The sequence below is a fragment of the Hemicordylus capensis genome, chromosome 2, assembly GCF_027244095.1.
Source record: "Hemicordylus capensis ecotype Gifberg chromosome 2, rHemCap1.1.pri, whole genome shotgun sequence".
NCBI classification, from domain to species: Eukaryota; Metazoa; Chordata; class Lepidosauria; order Squamata; family Cordylidae; genus Hemicordylus; species Hemicordylus capensis.
Window position 1 is genome coordinate 4,224,482 of NC_069658.1, and position 20,088 is coordinate 4,244,569.

The 20,088-nt window shown below is 48.7% G+C and overlaps 2 protein-coding genes across 3 annotated transcripts in view; both read left to right on the forward strand.

Moving 5' to 3' along the window:
• Positions 1-1,192: 1,192 nt before the first annotated feature.
• LOC128348054 (uncharacterized) lies at positions 1,193-19,087 on the forward strand. Its single transcript, XM_053303566.1, has 4 exons — positions 1,193-1,748; positions 9,309-9,344; positions 10,976-16,198; positions 19,010-19,087. Exons 1-4 carry the CDS (start codon positions 1,539-1,541, stop codon positions 19,085-19,087), a joined length of 5,547 nt encoding a protein of 1,848 aa, XP_053159541.1. The 5' UTR covers positions 1,193-1,538.
• NOL6 (nucleolar protein 6) overlaps positions 18,848-20,088 on the forward strand; it is an 83,903-nt gene continuing 82,662 nt past the window's right edge. Inside the window, exon 1 of one of the 2 annotated variants that reach the window (XM_053292506.1) lies at positions 18,848-19,441. The gene's annotated coding sequence lies outside the window, so the exon portion shown is untranslated. The remainder of the gene's footprint in view (positions 19,442-20,088) is intronic. The other variant, XM_053292505.1, reaches the window with a different exon arrangement.

The window sequence follows — 20,088 nt, forward strand, 5'->3', positions numbered from 1 at the left end:
TCAGTCCTTTCTCTAGTAAGCCTTAAGCAGATTCATTGATTCAGATCTAAACAATTCAGAAACTAAAATGCCTCTTGGTGAGATTGTTGTTATTACTGCTAGTTAGAAATGTATTGCTTTGCCTAATCACCTTTTCCTAATCTTGTACCCCTTTTATCCTTAAATAAATCTGTATTGAATTTCCACCTCCTCATCATTTCCCAGATCAAAACTTTGCATAAATTGATACTGTGGTGGACTGCTCCATATAGTCCCGCTGATTCCCCACATTATCCCAAAAGCCTAACTGGAGCGTTTAGTCAGCACTTTGGAGCAGTTAACACTGTATTATCTACAAAGTAGGAGAGGAGTTGTTATTGGCATTTTTGTTCTAAATGTTCTAGCAGATCTTATGCCCTGTGTGATGCTGTAGTTAATGTCAGATGCTGTGTGTTACGTGGCAGGGGGTGGCGGTGGTAGAACTGGTGGACTTCTATTACAGGATTTTTATATTGCTCCCCACGCACATTTTTAAAAGGATCTTTCCAGTATTCTTCCCCTGAACACCATTGTTCCAGGACCATTCACTTATTCCCTCTTCATATTGAAGCAAGTCCCACTGTGTTCAATACAGGTTTGCACAAAGAATTACTCTCTTGCATTACACCCGTACAAGCGTTGCAGGATTGCTCCTCAAAATGCTACTTGAAAAGGAACTCACTAGGTTTGTACTTCAACACAGCATCCTCTTCCCCAAACTGCTCAGCCAAATACTTCTAGGAAGCTCCAAAGAAGTGCAGCAACAAAACTCCATACACTATTCCTGCCCGCTGCCAACATTCCTCATTATGGACAAGTGAAGCCTCCATATTTATAGGCAGGTTTGGTTCCAAAGTAGAACCTCCATGTTCAAAAGCAGTCTACAGGATGCTAGCTTGTTAGCGGTGAGCAGAAATAGTTCTTGGGGTTCCAGTTCTTGTTGCAATTCCTTGGAGGTTCCTAGCCTTCGTCACAATCTATTTTGGGGTGGGTGAGAAACCAAGTCCCCGTTCATGCCTAGGCTGTCTGCTAGACCTGATTCTATGTGTGTTTACTCAGAAGTAAGCCCTAGTGAAACAAATGGACTTACTTCTCAGTAACTTCTCCCAGGCTTTGCTTCCCCTCTGGTGATGCAGGAGAGAAAAGCCCATAAAAAGAAAGGGAGGGGGACAGAATGGCTGTCTAGCTATACAAAGGCCAGAATGCTCATATATCCTCCTTATCAGGCAGCTATGTTCAGAACCAGGAAGCAACTACTGAGTTGTTGCAGCCCCATCTCCATCAGGTTAACTGTACGTGGTGCATAGCTGAGGGGCATGTGAACCAGGGGTGGTCAGGATGCCGTTTAGGGTAACCAACCAGATGAAGGCAGGGCAGGGTCTCCGACAGGAGGAAACCTTGCAAGGGCCCTGAGTTTCCAGGCTGCCTGTGGAGACCTTTATGACATGGTCTGGAACTCAGCTGGGGGCTAGGCTGCTAGGGCTCAGGCTGCTGAGTCTGCACAGGCCTGCCTGACAAACATGGATGCCATCCAGAACTACTGCTACTTTGCCAGTTGCTGGGACCTCTGTTTCCTTCTCAGCAGCACCATTGTTCTGACTCTGCTCACCTGCCTCGCCCGGAAGATCCTACATGGCTCCTTTCTGTGGGATGGAAGAGGCAGTCAGCTCTGGGAGAGAAGCCAGGCAGGGCCTCCGCGCTGTACAGATCTTCACTCCAGAACACAACAGGTGGGTAGCCTGTCTGCCTGTGGCTGGTGCACCATCTGCAGCTGCAGATGTACCTGTCCATGTTCAGGCCCGGCGGGTTTGGTGCTGGGCTGAGATATCAGGTCAGGACCTCAGACAAGAGCTGAGGGCCAATCCAGAAAGGCAGGTAGGGACAGGGAGCAGGACGATCACAGCCCAGAGGCTTGGGCCAGCAGCCAAAGCAGAGGCTAGAGCAGGAACTTGGGAGCTGGTTCTAGGAGGAGCTCAGGAAGAGCAGCTGTGGGTCAGGCTGCACATTTAGGGCTGATTGGATCCCTCCTGTTCAGAGGTTCTTGCCAGGGATTGAGCCTGGGGCCTTCTGTGTGCAAAGCTTTTACTGCTGCCGCTTTGTGTTTTTGTGTGTTACTGTTTTATATAGGTTATGAAACTTTTATAATAAATACATTATATTTATTTATATGTATATTTAATATTTGTATGTTTAATTTATATTTTAATTGCACATTGTTTTAATTATACTGTAAACCACTTCGGGATTATTTTAAAGAAAAGTGATATTATTATTATTTTACACAGTCAGACAGGTGTTATTGACTGCTTTGTTTTATCCAGACATCGGGTCCTTCCCAAGGACCTGGGATGCCAAAATTTTATTGTCAATGTTGTTGCTGTTGTTATAGATATCGTCGCAGAATATAGGCTGTTCCCAGTAAAGCTGCTTTTTGTAATTGGCTGATGGTGATTTCTGTGGCCCCTATGGTGTTGAGGTGCTCTTCAAGGTCTTTTGGAACTGCACCCAGGGCGCCAATGACCACTGGGATTATTTTGGTCTTTTTCTGCCACAGCCTTTCAATTTCATTTTGTAGATCTTTGTATTTGGTGATTTTTTCTATTTCTTTTTCTTCTATTCTGCTATCCCCTGGTATTTATTTATTTATTTATTTTTATTGTTGGATTTATATACCGCTTTTCATTAAAAACAATCTCAATTGCTATGGTATTGCTATGTCGATTATTTTAACTTGTTTTTCTTTCTTCTCGACTACATTATATCTGGTGTATTGTGTGGCAGATGTTTGTCTGTTTGTAGTCGGAAGTCCCATAATATTTTTACATCTTAATTTTCTTCAACTTTTTCAATTTTATGGTCCCACCAATTTTTGGCTACAGGTAGCTTGTATTTTTTGCAGATGTTCTAGTGTATCATCCCTGCTACTTTGTCATGCCTTTGTTTGTAGTCAGTCTGTGCGATCTTTTTACAACAGCTGATTAGGTGGTCCACGGTTTCATCTGCTTCTTTACAAAGGCGGCACTTGCTGTTTGTGGTGGATTTTTCGACTTTGGCTCTTATTGCATTTGTTCTTAGTGCCTGTTCTTGTGCAGCCAGTATTAAACCCTCTGTTTCTTTCTTCAAGTTGCCATTCTTAAGCCATTGCCAGGTCTTGGTGATGTCTGATTTTCCACTTATATTGTGCAAATATTGTCCATGCAGGGGCTTATTTCTCCATTTTTCTGCTCGGTTCTTGACTTGTTCTTTCTTGTAGGCCTGCTTTCTTTCATTGGTGTTGAATAGTTTCGCATTATTGGCCATTTGAAGTGCATCTTCTTCACTGTCCTTGATATATTCTTCAAGGCCTCTTTTCTCCTCCTCTACTGTTTGATGGACTTGCAGCATTCCTCTTCCACCTGAGCTGCAAGGGAGGTAGAGCCTATCGACATCACTGCGGGGGTGCAGAGCATGATTGATGGTCATGATTTTCCTGGTCTTACGATCTAGCGTCTCTAGCTCTGCCTGGGTCCAGTCTATTATTCCTGCAGTGTATCTGATAACAGGTATAGCCCAGGTGTTTATGGCTTGTATGGTGTTCCCACCATTGAGTTTGGACTTGAGGATTTTTCTAACTCTCCTGATGTATTCACTTCCAATTTTTCTTTTAACTTCAGTGTGTGTGATGTTATCAGCCTGGAGAATGCCCAAGTATTTGTAATGTTCTTTCTCTTCCAGGTTCTTGATGTTGCTTCCATTGGGCAGTTCTATTCCTTCTGTTTTTGTTATTTTCCCTCTGTTCATTATTAATGCAGTACACTTGTCTAGTCCAAACTCCATTGCTATTTCGCTACTCAATATATGGACAATGTTTAGCAGTGATTCGATTTCTGACTGGGACTTTCCATACAACTTCAGATCGTCCATGTACAGCAGATGGTTGATTTGACTTGATGTTTTAGATGTTTGGTATCCGAGGCCTGTTTTGTTTAGTATTTGTGAAAGTGGGGTCATGGCGATTACAAACAACAGAGGGGATAGTGAGTCCCCTTGGAAAATGCCTCTTCTAATGCTAACCCGTCCAAGTGTCTCGCCATTGATTGTTAACTGTGTACTCCACATGCTCATTGCTTTTATAATAAATATCTGAATGTTTTTGCTGACACCAGTTGTTTCTAAACATTTTAGTATCCATGTGTGAGGCAATGAATCAAAGGCTTTCTTGTAGTCAATCCATGCAACACTTAGATTGGTTTTTCTTCTCTTGCAGTTTTCTAAAATCATTTTGTCAATCAGCAGCTGGTCTTTTGTGCCTCTGGTGTTCAGGCAATTTCCTTTCTGTTCAACTGGAAGCTGTTTGTTAGTTAATAAGTGTTGCATGACTTCATCTGCTATTATTCCAGTTAATAATTTGAACATGGTTGGCAGACAGGTTATCAGTCTATAATTACTTGGAACTGCACCTTTTGCTGGGTCTTTCATGATGAGATGAGTTTTCCCAGTTGTTAGCCATTGTTCAATATCACCTCCTTGCAAAATGTGATTGAACTGTTTTGATAGTTGTTTATGAAGGCTTGTTAGGTGTTTAAGCCAAAAGCCATGCAGTTCATCATCGCCTGGAGCAGTCCAATTTTTAATTTTCTTTGCTCTTTCACTTATTAATTCTGGTGTTATTGTTAGATCTTGCATTTGTTGGTTACATTTTTTGACCTCTTTCATCCAGCCTGCTTTTTATTATAATCTATTGGATTGTCCCATAATTTCCCCCAGAATTGCACTGTGTCTTCTTTATTTGGTGTTTCCAAGTTTCTTGTAGTTTCTCCTTCTATGCTTTGGTAGAAACGTCTCTGATTCGACTGGAATTAGAGATTCTGCCTGTGTTGCGTAGTTCCGGCTTCCTATCTGCTAATCTTCTTTGACACTGCTGTTATTTGCTGCTTTATTATTTCCAGGACTTCTCTAATTTTCCTTGACTTGAGGTGGTATTTTTGGATCAGATACTGTTTGGTGTTTTCATTCTTCAGCTTCTTGTCTTTCATATCTTTCAATTTACTAGCATCTGATCTGAGCCTGGAGATTTTATGTTCTAATCTAATCTTCCATTTAGGTGATATACTGCTTTCTTTTTTTTTTACAGGTCCACTGATCTTAAATCCGAGCTCTTGTGTTGTTATTGTTGCTGCACTGTACATTAGTTGGTTTGTTTCTTGCAAATTGTTGGTTGTTATTTCTGCAAGTGCAGCATTGACATCTTTTAATACGTGAGCAATTTGTTTTTTGGCAACTGTTTTTAGAGCTGGAAGTCGAACCCTGGTGGTTGTTTGGTTCATGTGCTCAGTTATTTTTTGCTTTAGTTCTTGTTGCTTTTCTGTTAAATGGCATTTGGGTTTTTGAGGTGAAGGCAAAGGGGAGGTTGCCTGGTTTTGATTTTGAAACAGTTCAGCAATGGTGGCATCCTCTATTTCCAACACCTCCTCCACCTGCGCCTGAGCAACTGCTTCAGTTGGTGGTAATTCTTCTACCATATCTTGAGCCTGTGTTGCTCTTTGCAGTTCTTCCAGCTCAACTCCTGTGAATACTTTATTTCTTATTATGAATCTTCTCTGGTCTGCTAGCCTTTGTTCTCTTATTTCTGTATCTGGATGCTTCTCTTTCCAAATTTGGTACATTCTTTTTAAATAACCTCTTCTAGTTGGACCAGACTTGTAATAGCAGATCATTATTTCCTTGTTGGCATTTTTCGTATATTTTTTTCGGTTAAGCGACATTTCTTCCAGTAAATTTGCTGTCTTCAGCCCTGGTTGCTCAACTGAAGATCCTGAGTCCTGTTGCCCACTTGCCACCAGATCATGTCCAGGGACTCCAGCACCTGGCGTGGTCCTTGTTGACCCGGGCAATGACCGATCCGGTATAGATTTATTAAAGTTACATCTCACCATTTTGTTGATGGGAGAGGCACTCTTTGTCTGGCTCCTCTGGTGAGACCTGTCCAGTATGGTTGGACCTCTGGCATAGCTCTCACCTTCCTCAGAGGACGCAAGCCCCACAACCATGCCAAGGTAGTGCCTCACTGGGGGAGGATATTATTATTATTATTTCTTGTTTACACAGTCAGACAGGTGTTATTGACTGGTTTGTTTTACCCAGACATCGAGTATTATTATTATTATTACTAGTCATTAAGCCCGTTAACATTAACGGGCGCTAGAAGCGTTGTGTGCAGTGTTTGCGGCTGTCCGCAGGCCAGCCACCTCTCCCCCCACCCCCTCCTCTTGTCCCGGGATCGGGGCCGCCCGCCCGTCCGCCTCAGCCCTTGACAGGGCCCGCTTCGCCACCCGCCCGCCTGCTGGCTGCCCCTGCCTGCTGGCCGCCCCTGCCCGGCTCTCCGCCTCGGCCCTCAGCTGGGCCCACTTCCCAAGGGCTCCTGCTTCCCCCAGGCCCGCTGTCTTCTCCGGCCTCCTCCGCCGCCTCGCCCGCACTGCGTCCTCTTGCCGAGGCGGTGGCTCTGCCGCCGCCTCGCTCGGCTTCCCCCGCCGCCTCCTCGTCTCGTCCGGCCCCTCTGCGGGGCCTGCTTCCCCAGGGCTCCGGCTTCCCCCGGGCCCGCCATCTTCTCTGGCCTCCCCCGCCGCCCCCTCCCGGCTGGGCCCATCTCCTCTGGCTGAGGCGGCGGCGGCTCTGCCGCCCAACTAGAGCCTTGCTTGCTCGTTGGGCAAACAGCTTTGATGGTGTAAGGACCAGGTTACAGAGCTAGAAGAGGTGGTGTCATTCTAGGGGAGAGAGACAAAAGCCCAAAGGTCAGTACTAAAGACAGAGACTGGGGTGCAACTGGATAATCTGTGGGAGTTGTGGGCTTGCCTAGCAAACCTCAGAGTAAAGTATCAGCAGGAACATTGGAGCATAATATCTGTGGCTTCTGCTGTCTATACACTGATGCACAGATGGGAATCATAGAATCATTGAGCATGAACCAGAGTAATGCTGCATGAGGAAAATGTTTCACTCATGCAAGCAGGGGGAGAAGTGATTTTTGTTTGGTAACAATTTCCTTTCTTTCTGAAACTTTCAATGTCCTGCAAAAATATGTCCTTGAGGATAGAGGCACTCAGGGACATAGTTTCAGTAGGGCACCAAGGACAGATGCATACAGGCAGTCCAGACCTATAGGGACAGGGTCACAAGAGCTGAAGCTCAGAATGGGCTGAAGCTGGAGAGGGATACCAAGAGCAGTATGTTCAAAGGGCGAGGAAGGAAATAGTAGGTCCACTACTCAGTAAGGATGGAGAAATGTTAGCAGGAGGCAGAACCACTCACTTCAGCTCCTACTTTGGTTCCATTGTCTACCAAAACCACACAAAAGCAGCGTGAATGGTGAGGGGTCAAAATGCAAGACTGAAAATCCAATTGATCTTGACTAGATTACTGTAACATGCTTTAGGCATGGCTGCCCTTGAAGACTGCTTAGAAACTAAGTGGTTCAGAATGCAGCTGCTGGAGTCCTAGGGGTGAGGGAACACATTCTGATGGGGCAGCACTGATGAGAAGTTTTGTTTCTGGGCATAACTGAAGCTGTCAATCATTTGGGATCAGGACACCTGAAGAAACACCTTCCCCCATGAGTCTGCCCATAGGAGCTTATAAGAACTTCTAGAGAGCCTGGCGCGCATGGGCCACCTTGGTCAGAGGTCTATCAGCATTTACGTTGGAGGGGGCCTTTTGTGGGGGGGGGCTCCCATCTTATAGAACTTCCTCCCACTAGTGATCTGGCTGGCCCCATCTCTCTTTTATGTTCCACTGCTTAGAAATATTTGGCTGTTTAGGCAGACCTTTGTCCATCCGCTTTGCTCTCTTTCTGCTCTGATTTTAGTGCAATTTTATGCAGTCTGTTAGTTGTGGCCATAATTGGAGTACAGTCATCCCTCACCAACCGCAAGGGTTCTGTTCAGTGTTCCCTCTAACTGGGATTCCCAGATGCTGTTCACTACAACTCCTAGCATCCTCAGATGCAATGGCCTTTGGCTAGGGATTCTGGGAGTTGTAGTCAACAACATCTGGGAATCTCTGTTAGAGGGAACAGTGATCCCATTCCAGAAAACCTCAGGGTTAGCAAATTCACTGCTGACAAGCAATTGAAAAGCATTGTAAGGGGGGGGGGGGTAGGGGAATTGTGGTAGTGAAAAGACCTAAAAATAAAGAAAAAATGACCAAAAAAAAAAAAAAAATCACCTGGAATCCCTTTAAATTCCTAATGGACAGCAAGAGGAGTGAGGGGCATCCCCCAGAAATCACCCCCAACCCCCTGGAAATCATGAACTCCTCCCCAAATTGCCAAAATATCTAACCAGGTTGCAGTTGGCAAGACCTGCCACAATTTCCCAGTTATGGATGACTTAAAACCATGATTCAGAGACCCGCGGTTGGTGAGGGATGACTGTACTGTGTTCAGTTCTGGTCATCATATCTTAAGAAGGACATTGTAACCCTTGCTAACTGGGCAAAGAGGCACCTTTTAACGTGGTGATTCTCTTTATTGAGCAGGGGGAGAGTAACTGGCCCTATCCATCCCCAGCACAGCAGCCCTCCAGTGACTGTTAAAGCTGGTGTCTATCTTGTGTTTCTTTTTAGATTGTGAGCCCTTTGGGGACAGAGATCCATCTTATTTATTATTTCTCTATGTAAACTGCCCTGAGCCATTTTTTGGAAGGGCGGTATAGAAATCGAATGAATGAATGAATGAATGAATTGTAGAACTGGAAAAGGTACAGAAGAGGGCCACCAAGATGATCAGGGACTTGGAGCATCTTCCTTATGAGGCAAGGCTACAGCATCTGGGGCTCTTTAGTTTGGAAAAGAGGTGACAATGGGGAGACATTATAGAGGTTTATAAAATTATGCTTGGTGTAGAGAGAGAATTTTCTCCCTCTCTCACAACACTAGGACCAGGGGTGATCCCATGAAACTGAAGGTCAGGCAATTTAGGACCGACAAATGGCCACCACTTGGATGGCTTTAAAAGGGACTTAGACATGGAGGACAGGTCTATCAATGGCTACTAGTCTGGTGGGTATAGGCTACCTCTAGCCTCAGAGGCAAGATGCCACTAAATACCAGTCAGGGGATCAATGCCAGGAGAGGGGGCAAGCTCTCACCCCCTGCCTGTGGGCTCCCCAGAGGCATCTGGTGGGCCACTGTGTGAAACAGGATGCTGGATTAGATGGGCCTTGAGCCTGATCCAGCAGGGCTGTTCTTATGTTTGCTTCTTGTTTTCTGGCTTTTTATACAGGTTGTATTATTGATATTGTATTTCATTTTTTTAGATGATGCTGTATGAAGCTTTGGAAATTTGGGGAAAGGTAAGCTAATTTTTAAAAATGAATAAAGAGTTATTCAGGAAACACCTGCCTTGAATGAGTTCATGTCTTCAGTGTTGGATGAACTGCATCCTACTAAAAGAACTTGATGCTGAGCTCTCAGAACCTCCATCTATCACTTTAGAGAAATCCTGGAGAATGCATGAAATGCCATTAGAATGAAGATGGGCAAATGTTGTTCCAGTTTCTGAAAAGGTGTGGTGGGGGAGGAAAATCCAGGAAATTACTGGTTGGTTCATCAGTATGACTTTGATACCAGAATCACAGCATTTAAGAGGTAGAAGGGACTTTGCAAGTCTAGATAGACTGAAAGTCTATTAGACTGAATAGATGGAAAGTCTATTAAGCCAGCGGCTACAGCATCCCTGATTATCATAACTCCAGACCCCTGAGCAGTAACATGGAGTCAGATCTTGAAGTGGGGGAGCAGCTGAGCCAGAGTCAGCCCCAGCCATAAGCCCTGACACCAGTCTGGAGCCTGAGCCTGTGAGGTGGGGGACCCCCAGGACAAGAGACCCCAGAACCTACACTCCCTGAACCTGAGCACCCCAATATACTGGCCTCTTCTACACAATGTTCCTCGCACTCCCCCAAGCTGTCATAACAGCTGTAACCATGTGTCAGGAGAGAGTTGATGCAGTGGAGGAGAACTGCTAGGCTCCAGGCCAGAGGACTACCCCTTTGAATCTCTCTGCTCTTCAGGCAGGGCTGTGGAGCCTAGAGGTATCTGAAGCCCTCATTGCACTACTGGAGCTATCCGAGGTGCTGCAAAGCACCCCAACCACCTAACCCTGCAGGTTCCTTATTTCGAGAGAGGACAGCTGTTCAGTCTCTGTTTGAAAGGCTCCAGTGAAAGAGAGCCTGACTCTGCAAGAGTCAGGCTGTTGCACTCTCCAACATTTCTTAAAGTTAGGGAATTACTCCTAATGTCTAGCCTGAACCTGCTTCCTGTCATTTCAACCTATTGGTTCTAGTCCTGCCCTCTGGAGTAGAGAACAAGTCTGCTCCTTCCTCGATGCGATAGCCCTTCAGATATTTCTCAGCCAGCTGTGAATCCATTGGATGGTGTTCTCATCTTGCCTGCATTTGACCAGTTTGCTAATCAAAATATGATGGAAACTTGTTAAATGCATTGCTGAAAAGAAGGTAAATTATGTCCACAGAACTTTCACAATTCGTTACACTAGTTAACCCAAACAAAAATCTCTGAATGTTGTTTTAACAGTTTGTTTTATTTTGTTTTTCTTGTATTTTTCTTTGTGAACCTCCTAGAGCCTTTGGAGTCAGGTGATATACAAAAGAGAACAGATTAGTCTGGCAAGTTTATAGTTAGCAAATCCATCCTAGCTTCTACTTTCCATTGCAACATTCTGAAGATGCTTTATAATCTGTTCTAATATCTAATGATGAGAAGTAAGAGTCTCACTCTATTCTCTGACCTCAGTTGCAATCCTGTATCCTGTTATGGCCCCCACATTTTGAGGAGGAGATTGAGAAACTGGATGTGATGAAGGGGAGATGCAGGGTCAGTGGACTATGACTTTGGGAAGAGGGAAGTTCAGGGTACTCATTTTCCTTCTGAGTAACCATGCTGCCTCCTCTCTTTCTGGCAGACTGAGCTGGAGAGTCAAGGCTGGCTTCAAGCAGATGCAGGGGAGAGAGAAGACCATGAAAGTGCCAAGGCCTCTCTGGCATCCCAGTCCAAAGGTTGGGTTGGTCAAAATGAAAGCCTTTGCTGCTCCTCTTCAGATGTATCTGAAGCTTCTTTCAGCAGCAGGACAGACTACAGTTCCTCTTCTGGTCAGTCCAATGGATCACTTCAGAGCTGGATAGACAGTGGTCACCAAGAGGTCATTCTCCAACAGGAAGCATTCTATGAGCACTCTTTGCAGATCGAGAGTGAGGTCTCTTCTAAGAGCGAGGGAGAAACTGGCCAGGAGAAGCAGGACATCTTTCCCAATGGGAGGAAACATCTCCCCAGTTCATGTCGAGGGACCACTCCTGGTAGACATCATGGGAGACGAGGGCGTACAGGGCAGAGAAGTATATTGACATCCCTTGGAACCCAGAAGCTACCGAGAATGACGTTTCCTGCCATGGACACCCCGTTTGTGCCAGAGGCTGTAAGGGCGGCCTTGGAACGGCACTTGGTTGCAAAGAGAGTTCAACACAACATAGGGCTGTCCAGAGTCCTCCTCAGGTCAATCTGGTCTTTGATGCCCCTTGCTTCTGTTTCAATTTCTGGGAAGCCTGTGAAAGGCACTGCTGCAGTGACCAGGCCCCACTCCCTCTCCTTTCTGAGTGTGGACTCCAAGACAAGACTTGAAAAACAGCTCAAAAAGATGGTGCACCTCAAGTGCTGGGGGCTGCCACGCAGGGTTCAGGAAGCCGTCAAGCACATGGATTTTCATCCCCGTACACCTGGTTCAGCACATGCAATCGGGAAAGAAAATCAGAGGACTGGAAAGGCACAACAGCAAGCCAAGGACATGGCCTTCAGATCTGCCTGTGCCTGTCGGTCAAGCCTTCCTGAACCTGGACAGCATTCTCAGAAGATGGCTGCAGCAAAGGCAAGGAAAGTGGCTTTCCTGCAGGCACAGAGCTGTCCTCCGCCATCCAGCAGGCAAAGTCTCCGGAAGAAAGGGGAACGTGTAGTGCTGATGTCCAACAAGGTGCCCTTCCAGGGAGCCCAATCCACCCATCCCTTGGCCACAGTGATACCCAGTGCTCCACCCTGGATGCCTCCCACTGCTGAGTCTGGAAGTGCACAGCTGGGGGTACCCACTCATTTGGAGGTTCTGGAGTCTCACATCCTCAGGAAGAGGCTACAGCACCAGTGGGGCCTGCCCAGCCTGACCCAGCGATCCTTGTGCCGGTTCCTTCCAGCTCCGCCTCCCTCCACTGCCCGCCCCGATTCCCCATGGTGTGCTCAACTGAAAGAGAATACTCTTCCAGTCACCAACCAGCTCACTTTCATCCCCCTGGGGACCAAGAAGCTGCTGGAGAACCACCTCAAGCGTATGATTGTAGAGAGGCAATGGGGCCTTCCCAAGAGGGTCAAGGAGTCTCTTCGGGGCTTCATACCAGTCTCTGCACCACTGACCAAGAGGCCCAGGGAAGGGGAGAAGGCCCCACTGTCCCCTGAACTGAGGAGACCCAAAATGAAGGGGCCTCCACCGAAAAAAGCATCAAGTCCCCCGGAACGACCAGCTGGCTGCTCAGAGAGGCGGCCCCTACAAGGCCTCTGCGAGTGGAAACAAGGCATGGCAGGACCTTTAGCCAAGAAAGCCCTGAAGATCCAGCTGGACTTCCTTTCCCATCGGGAAATCACCCACCAAGCTGAGAAAAGCAGCCTTCCCAAAGTCCTCCCGCCTGGGCTGAAAGGTGTTCGGCTGCGGTCCCAGCAACTCCCCTTTGTGGAGCATGATATACTGGATCGTATCCAATTTAACATCAAGCACAAGCAGCTGGCCCACAGGTGGGGGCTGCCCACGCTTTACAGCAAGTCAGTGGCTTGCCTCTTCCATGGAACGGCCCCACCAGCTCCGGACCACCTTTTGCCCGCTGAGGCGACCACAGTCAGGTTCTCTGCTGCAGAGACGCTGTTCATTGCAAAAGGGATCCGAGAGAAGCTGGAGTGGCACGTCAAGAGGAAGCGGTTGCAGCACGCCTGGGGGCTGCCGGACCTTGTCCAGAGATCCCTCCGCCAGCTTCTCCCCGCTGTCCCCCTGCAGTGTCGCCAAAAGCCTGGGCTGAGGAATGTGATCGTTCTTCCAGACCAGCTCTCCTTCCTCAGCAAAGAAACCACCCACAAGCTGAACCGGAACGTTCTGAAAAGAGTCGTCCTCCAGCGATGGGGGCTGCCCAGCAGAGTTCTGCAGTCCCTGAGACTGCTGTGCCCAGAGATGGGATTTGGCTCCCCAGGCAGGAACGCATCAAAGCCTCACCAGGCCCTGTCTGACAGCATCCGTGGAGATTTCCCAGGGCCTTCAGCAGTAAGTGGTGACAGAAGAATCAGGAGCAGGAGAACTGCTGTTGCCCCACATAGGGTGCCTTTGCCCTGCCCCATGCTGGGGCCCGAGGAACTGGAGAAGATGGAGCACCACTTGGCCAAGAAATCTGTGGAGGTGCAGTTGGGGGCCTTCCCCCCTCTCTCTAGGTTCTCTTGGCGCCTCGTATTGCTCTCCACAAAACAGCTTCTCCCCAGGCTAATCTGTCCCAGCCAGAGATCCCTACAACTTCGCAGCGGTTTCCTGCCATTTGTACCCCCAGATGACGTGGTTCGGTTGGAGCTCTCTGTCTGTCGGAGACACTTGGCCTCCCTGTGGGAGCTGGGCTTGCGCTACGTGGAGGCACTCGGTGGGATGGTGCCCAAGCCCCGCCCTGTTTCGCTCCCGCCCAGAAGGACGGGCATTGAGTTCACAGAGGTGCACATCATATTCCTTCCACAACCAGCCAAAGACGCCCTGGAAGTGCACATCCAGAAGAAGAGGCTGCAGCATCTGTGGGGTGTCCCTGCTCTCATCCGGCGGTCGCTGGAGGCCTTTATGCAAGGGTTCCCCCAACTGCCTTCTCGCCAATCGACCGAGGTTCATGTGAGCACCATGCGGCAGGAACTCTCTTTCCTTCCCTGTAGCGTCTGCAGCCACCTGGAACTCCATGTGCAGAAGACGAAGCTGCATCGACAATGGGGTTTGCCCAGGAGGGTCCTGGCATCCCTGAAGTGCCTGTGTCCAGAGGCTGGAAGTCTTGCCCTGAGACAAAAAGTGGCAAGGGCTCCCTTTGGCTTGCTGCACTCAGGAGGTGGCAGTCCCCCTGAATTGTGGTCTGTGGGTACAGTATCCATGGGGCCAGGCACCAGGAAAGCGGAAAGAATTGTGGGAGATGCCACTCCACAGCCACTGCCCCCAGAGTGGTCTGTGGGTACTGTGTCCATGGGGCCAGGCACCAGGAAAGCGAAAAGAATTGTGGGAGATGCCACCCCACAGCCACTGCCCCCAGAGTCGTGGTCTGTGGGTACAGTGTCCACGGGGCCAGGCACCAAGAAAGCAGAAAGAATGGTGAGAACTGCTGCCTCACAGCCTCTGCCCTCCATCCTGGCAGCCAAAGACCTGGAGAAGGTAAAGCTCCGTCTGGCTAGGAAGTGTGTGGAGGTCCAGCTGGGAGCCTTACCAGCCATGGTCAAGTTGTCTTGGCGTCGTGCAGCACTTTCTTCGAGGCAGCCTCTCCCCCAGCTCATCCTCCCTGGCCGCAGGGCCCTGCAACCACGCCGCCACTTCCTCACCTTTGCACGGAGAGAGGATGTCGAAAGGATGGAGTTGGCTGTGCAGCACAACCACTTGATCTCCCTCTGGGGACTGGGCGTCAGCTACGTGGAGGCTCTGGGAGTAATGATGCCCAAACCGCCTTTACAGCCTCCCAGACGCAGAACAACTGCCTTCCGGTTCTTGGACATGAAGACACCATTTCTCCGGGAACAGGAAAGGGAGGCCTTAGAACTGCATGTGAAAAAGAAAAAGATCCAGCACATGTGGGGCTTGCCGGTCCTCATCCAGAGGTCACTTCTGTGTTTCACACACAGGACTCCCTCAGTCCACATCTGTCACAAGGCCAAGATTGTTGTCCGTATCGAGCATCTGCAGCCCTCCTTCATTTCTGAAGGCATCTGCAGGTCCTTGGAGCTCCATATTCAGAAGATGAAGCTCCAGCGGCTGTGGAGATTGCCTGGCAGAGTCCGTGAGGCCTTGAAGGGCTTTGTCCCCTCTAGTTCTTTGGTAATCATGGGAAGGGACAGTCGGCCACAAAGATCCATTCTCACCACTCAGAATCTGCTTAGGTTCACAGAAGGCCTGAACTTCACTGAGGAAATGCGTGGCCGAGATAAACCTGGTGCTGATGTACGACAGAGAGCTGAGGACGAAGAGGAGGTTCAGCTAGAAGAGTCACAGGTATGTGGAGGAGAGACATCCACAGAAGAATCTACTAGTGGAAAAGGGATCTCGACAGGATGCAGCATTGGTCCAGTAAGTATCAGCCATGAGGAGAAAGAGATGGATGTATCCTGGAAGTTCCGAAAGGAAGATGCTGCACCATATCCAGCCTCCCGAGTCCAGCTGGTGACCATGGAAAGCAAGGCACCTCTGACAGCAAAAAAGATGACTTCCGCTGGGAATGAGCCTCTGAGGATGATGCGTTCACAGAGCGAAGGTGGGGGAGAGCGCGTTCGCCAGCCTCAATTCCTGCTGAAGGGAGACAGCATGCTCCCTGTCCCTCACAAGGCCATTGACAAGAAACTGTCCTTAATCGGTTCAATCCTAGAGAAGAAATTGTACCTGAAGCATGGACTTCAGGCCTGGCTGAGAAACCAGGAGAGAGAGAGAAAGCTAGGCACTATCAGCCAAGAAAAACTGGTGGTAAGCAAAGAGCGGCGGTCGAGCAGCAAAGAGCGGCGGTCGAGCAGCAAAGAGCGGCGGTCGAGCAGCAAAGAGCGGCGGTCGAGCAGCAAAGAGCGGCGGTCGAGCAGCAAAGAGCGGCGGTCGAGCAGCAAAGAGCGGCGGTCGAGCAGCAAAGAGCGGCGGTCGAGCAGCAAAGAGCGGCGGTCGAGCAGCAAAGAGCGGCGGTCGAGCAGCAAAGAGCGGCGGTCGAGCAGCAAAGAGCGGCGGTCGAGCAGCAAAGAGCGGCGGTCGAGCAGCAAAGAGCGGCGGTCGAGCAGCAAAGAGCGGCGGTCGAGCAGCAAAGAGCGGCGGTCGAGCAGCAAAGAGCGGAGACTGATCAGGAAGAGGTCGAGTAGCAAGGATGACAGATCCAGTACCAGCAAAAGGAGCTCTAGATCAAAAGTCAGGGAATGGCTTTGCAGCATGAGAAACAGATCAGAAAGCAAGGCACAAAAGTCAAGCAACAGGCAAGGAAGACCGAGAAGCAGAGTGCAAATTGGCAGACGACAGGGTGCCAGCAAGAGCAGCACTGAAGGCCCACTCTCAAGGAAAGAGAGATGGGTAAGGTCCAGCAGTAAGGAAGGGAGAGACCCAGAACAAACAAGACAGTGGAGACTGGGCAGAGAAAAGGAGGAACATTTTTTGATGTTTCAGGATCCGTGATTTTGCACTACTAGGCAAGTTAGTACAGATATCCAAGACTCAGTCATTTAGAAAAATGCAAGACCAAGCAACACTATGAAGGCATCTGGAAAAATAGCAAAATTTCTCAAGAGCCATGCCATAAAAGGTGAGCATCGGACCATGATGGGAATTGTTTCTGATTCATTCGATTCTGATCCCAGAGGATGCACACATTCACAAGAATGATCAAGACATGTTACTCTGTGGAAAACGTTTCCAGTGCTTGAGGCTGAGAAGATGCTTGTGTGCAGAGCAAAGAGGAGGGCGTGACAGATTCCCATGCAGGTGGGGTCCCGAACGGGCTTTGTGTTTGCCAACAATAAACTATGATTTCCTTAACGCCAGAGTGAGGAATGAATGAACGAGGAGCTCTCCTGTAAGCTGCATTGCTCTTTCTCTTCCTTGAACAAAGTCGCCCCAGCAATGCTTCACGGGCAATCACAGGCACAGCCAGTTGCACCAAACCATGCCATTAGGGCTGGGCTGGAGGGTGATCTTGTTGCTCTCGATGACAGATATTGTGGGCTCAGCAGGCTCCCAAGGCAGGTGGGCCTCCCAGGGTTCTTCAGCAATTCCTGCAGTGGCCTGAGCTCACATCCTACTTTGCCCGGAAAGGCAGTACAGACTCTCTTGATCACACCTAATTAGTCCTAGAACAGTCATTCAAGGTGTAGATGTGAGTCAAAGCCATCATCTGCCGGTCTCTGGAGTGGGGGGCTAGCACCTCCCCAATGCAGCATTGCTGTGAGGATTAAAAATGAAAGATGCGTGCAACCTTACATAGGAAGCTGCCATATACTGAGTCAGACCATTGGTTTATCTAGCTCGGTATTGTCTCCACAGACTGTCAGTGGCTTCTCCAAGGTTGCAGCCTGGAGTCTCTCTCAGCCCTATCTTGGAGATGCTTCCAGGGAGGGAACTTGGAACTTAAATGATCTTCTCAGAGTGGCTCCATCCCCTGAGGGGAATATCTTACAGTGCTCACACATCAAGTCTCCCATTCATATGCAACCAGGGCAGACCCTGCTTAGCTAAGGGGACAAGTCATGCTTGTGACCACAAGACCAGCTCAACTCTCCTCTCCTCTCTTCTCTTCTCCTTCCTGGGTGCTTTCCAGACGATACAACAGGGTTGGGACACCCGAATGGAGGCATTTTGCTGCTGATGAGCAGCTAGTCCGGGAAGCGCCCTGATCACTTTCATAGGATGAGGCAAAACCTCATGCTTAAGAAATTCAGTGCAGGCCCTTCCCATCCCAGAGGAGGGGGCAGAGGAGGAGGGGGGAAGTATACAAATCTGTCAAAAGAACATAAGAACAACCCTGCAGGATCAGGCCCAAGGCCCATCTAGTCCAGCATCCTGTTTCACACAGTGGACCAGCAAATAAATAAATGCAAATTAGTTGCTGCATGATTCGCATAATATGCAAATTAGGCCACCCAGATTTGGGAAGCTTGGATATGGCAACCCTACCAACATAAATATAAGCATGGTGTTGGCAGGGAAATGGATACACTTTACCAGGGCCTGGAGATTCAAAGGGAGCTCAGCCAAGGCTACAACCCTATTACCATGGAGGAAAAGGAGGCTTAATTGTAGCTCTTCCTTGAAATATTTATGGAAAATTATTTATGGCCTGACCTATATGGGGTGTTCAGGTTGTGAGATTTGCTAGAGTCCACCTGAAGCTACCTAAAAGTGGAACAGAGCCTACCTAGTGTGGACCGTACATGGTTGAGTAATGTAGAAAATGTAGTTTCAGAAACAAAATTTAGGGTGTGTGTATGTTATACAGGGCCTAAAGAAATGATGTTTGGGCCCTGGTCTGGGGAGGAGGGAGGGATAAGATATGCACCAGGACGAAAGACTATTAATTGGAAGAAGAATTTAAGAGAGCGCATACTGAACTGTGCTGAACACACTTAATGTTCATATATTATAGCAGTGTCATCGGTGTGCCTGACACTTCACAAAGGACACATCCCTGCCCCGAGGAACTTACAGTCTAAAATGATGCATGCTAGTGACCTGAAGAGCCGAGGGCGTACAGCAGCTGCCATGTGAGGGGCACTTATTGGAAACGCCCTTCCTCTCCATGATTGGCTAAAGCAGTGCCTAATGAGACCTGGGTGGGAATTACTGACCAATTAGAAAAAGCAGAGATTTCTCCCATAAAAGCCAGCCTTCGTGGTTGGCTTTTAAATGCGTCACACATGCAATGGCGCTTCACTGATTGGCCACTCACGTCCTCCTTTTAGAACGTGGGGGCGTCCTTCTATGCGGTCCTACCTAGTCATTGGTCTGCATTGTCGCCGTTCAACTAGCTCCGGACCATCCGAGACGAGCAGCGAACTCCGCCCCACAGCGGAGGCGAAGTCCAATAGAAATCAGGCTTGTTTTTGATGGGCAAGCCATTGCGCCAATCAGGAGGCGCTTTCTCTCATAAGCTCTCGGCGCTATCAAGCCCCATGTTCCTGAGGGAAAGGAGAAAGCTTGGCTGCCCTCCTGTTTGCCCTTGTTTCGCCGTAGAGACGCACCACGGCCCGGAACCAGACCCCCCGCCCTTCGGGCATCACGTACCAAAGCCCTCAGCTCTGCCGGCTATAACAACCGCGAGCCGTGGGGCGCCCCCGGAGCCCGAAAGCATTCCCGAACCTTCGCGCCGCGCGCGCCCACCCTAGTGCGTTGTGAAAGGGACCAGCTCGGACACCGGCGCGCGCACAGTCAAAGGAAGCGGCTCGTGTGGGCGTGGCCCTCCGGTCCTGCTCCAATTGGAGGGAAGTCGAAAAGGGGCGGGGCAAAAGGAACTACGTTTAGCCAATCGGGAGCCGAGCACGGCCCTTGCTCCGGAAGTGAGCAGGGGCTAGGTTGGTGTCCACGTGGTTACGCTTCGTTCCACCCATGTGGATGCCTCAACGAGGATCCAGGAGCCGGAGGTGCATTTCATAGGAGCGGACCAAGGTGGGTTCATCTGGAGCAGTCAGTCTCTTGCTTTCCACAGCGATGGGCCAGAAGTCCCACCAGCAGGAGGACATGAGGACCAGAACTCTCCCGTGCTTTTTGCCTCCCCCCGTAACTGAGCTAGACTCCCCTTGAACATGGAGGTTCTATTAGGCATCACAAGTAATAGCTAGTGATAGATCTATATTTCTCCATAAACTTTTCTAATTCCCCCTTTGAAGTGAAGCTGGTGGCCATCCCCACATCTTGTGGCCGGAAATTCCCTAAACTATATGCTGTAAGAAGTGCTGTGTGCGTCTGTCCTGACTCTACTGCCAATCAATTTGAGTTCCAGTGTTATGGGAGAGGGAGAAAAACGCATTTCTTGCCATTTTCTCTGCACCACCAATACTTTTAAAAAGACATGTTCTTTTCATCTTACTTTTGTCAGTTATGGAGAACTGTAGCATTTAATTGTGTGAGTTGGAACTTCACTGCCATGAACACCACCTAGAGATATACATATCAGGCAGTATAAAAATATGATAAATAAATGAATTTGCTATGTGGCCCCTGGCAAACTCTTTCAGCCCCATCTCTTCCTCTGCAAATATAAGGATAATAATGCTGATCTACCTTACAGTGTTATTTTTATACAGGATTGCTGA

Excerpts from the sequence above, each read along its gene's own strand:
- LOC128348054 (XM_053303566.1), top strand. The coding sequence starts at position 1,539 with ATGGATGCCATCCAGAACTACTGCTACTTTGCCAGTTGCTGGGACCTC. Across the intron at positions 9,345-10,975 it reads CTTTGGAAATTTGGGGAAAG|ACTGAGCTGGAGAGTCAAGG; the intron begins GTAAGCTAATTT and ends TCTTTCTGGCAG. Across the intron at positions 16,199-19,009 it reads AAAGGAGCTCTAGATCAAAA|AGACGCACCACGGCCCGGAA; the intron begins GTCAGGGAATGG and ends GTTTCGCCGTAG.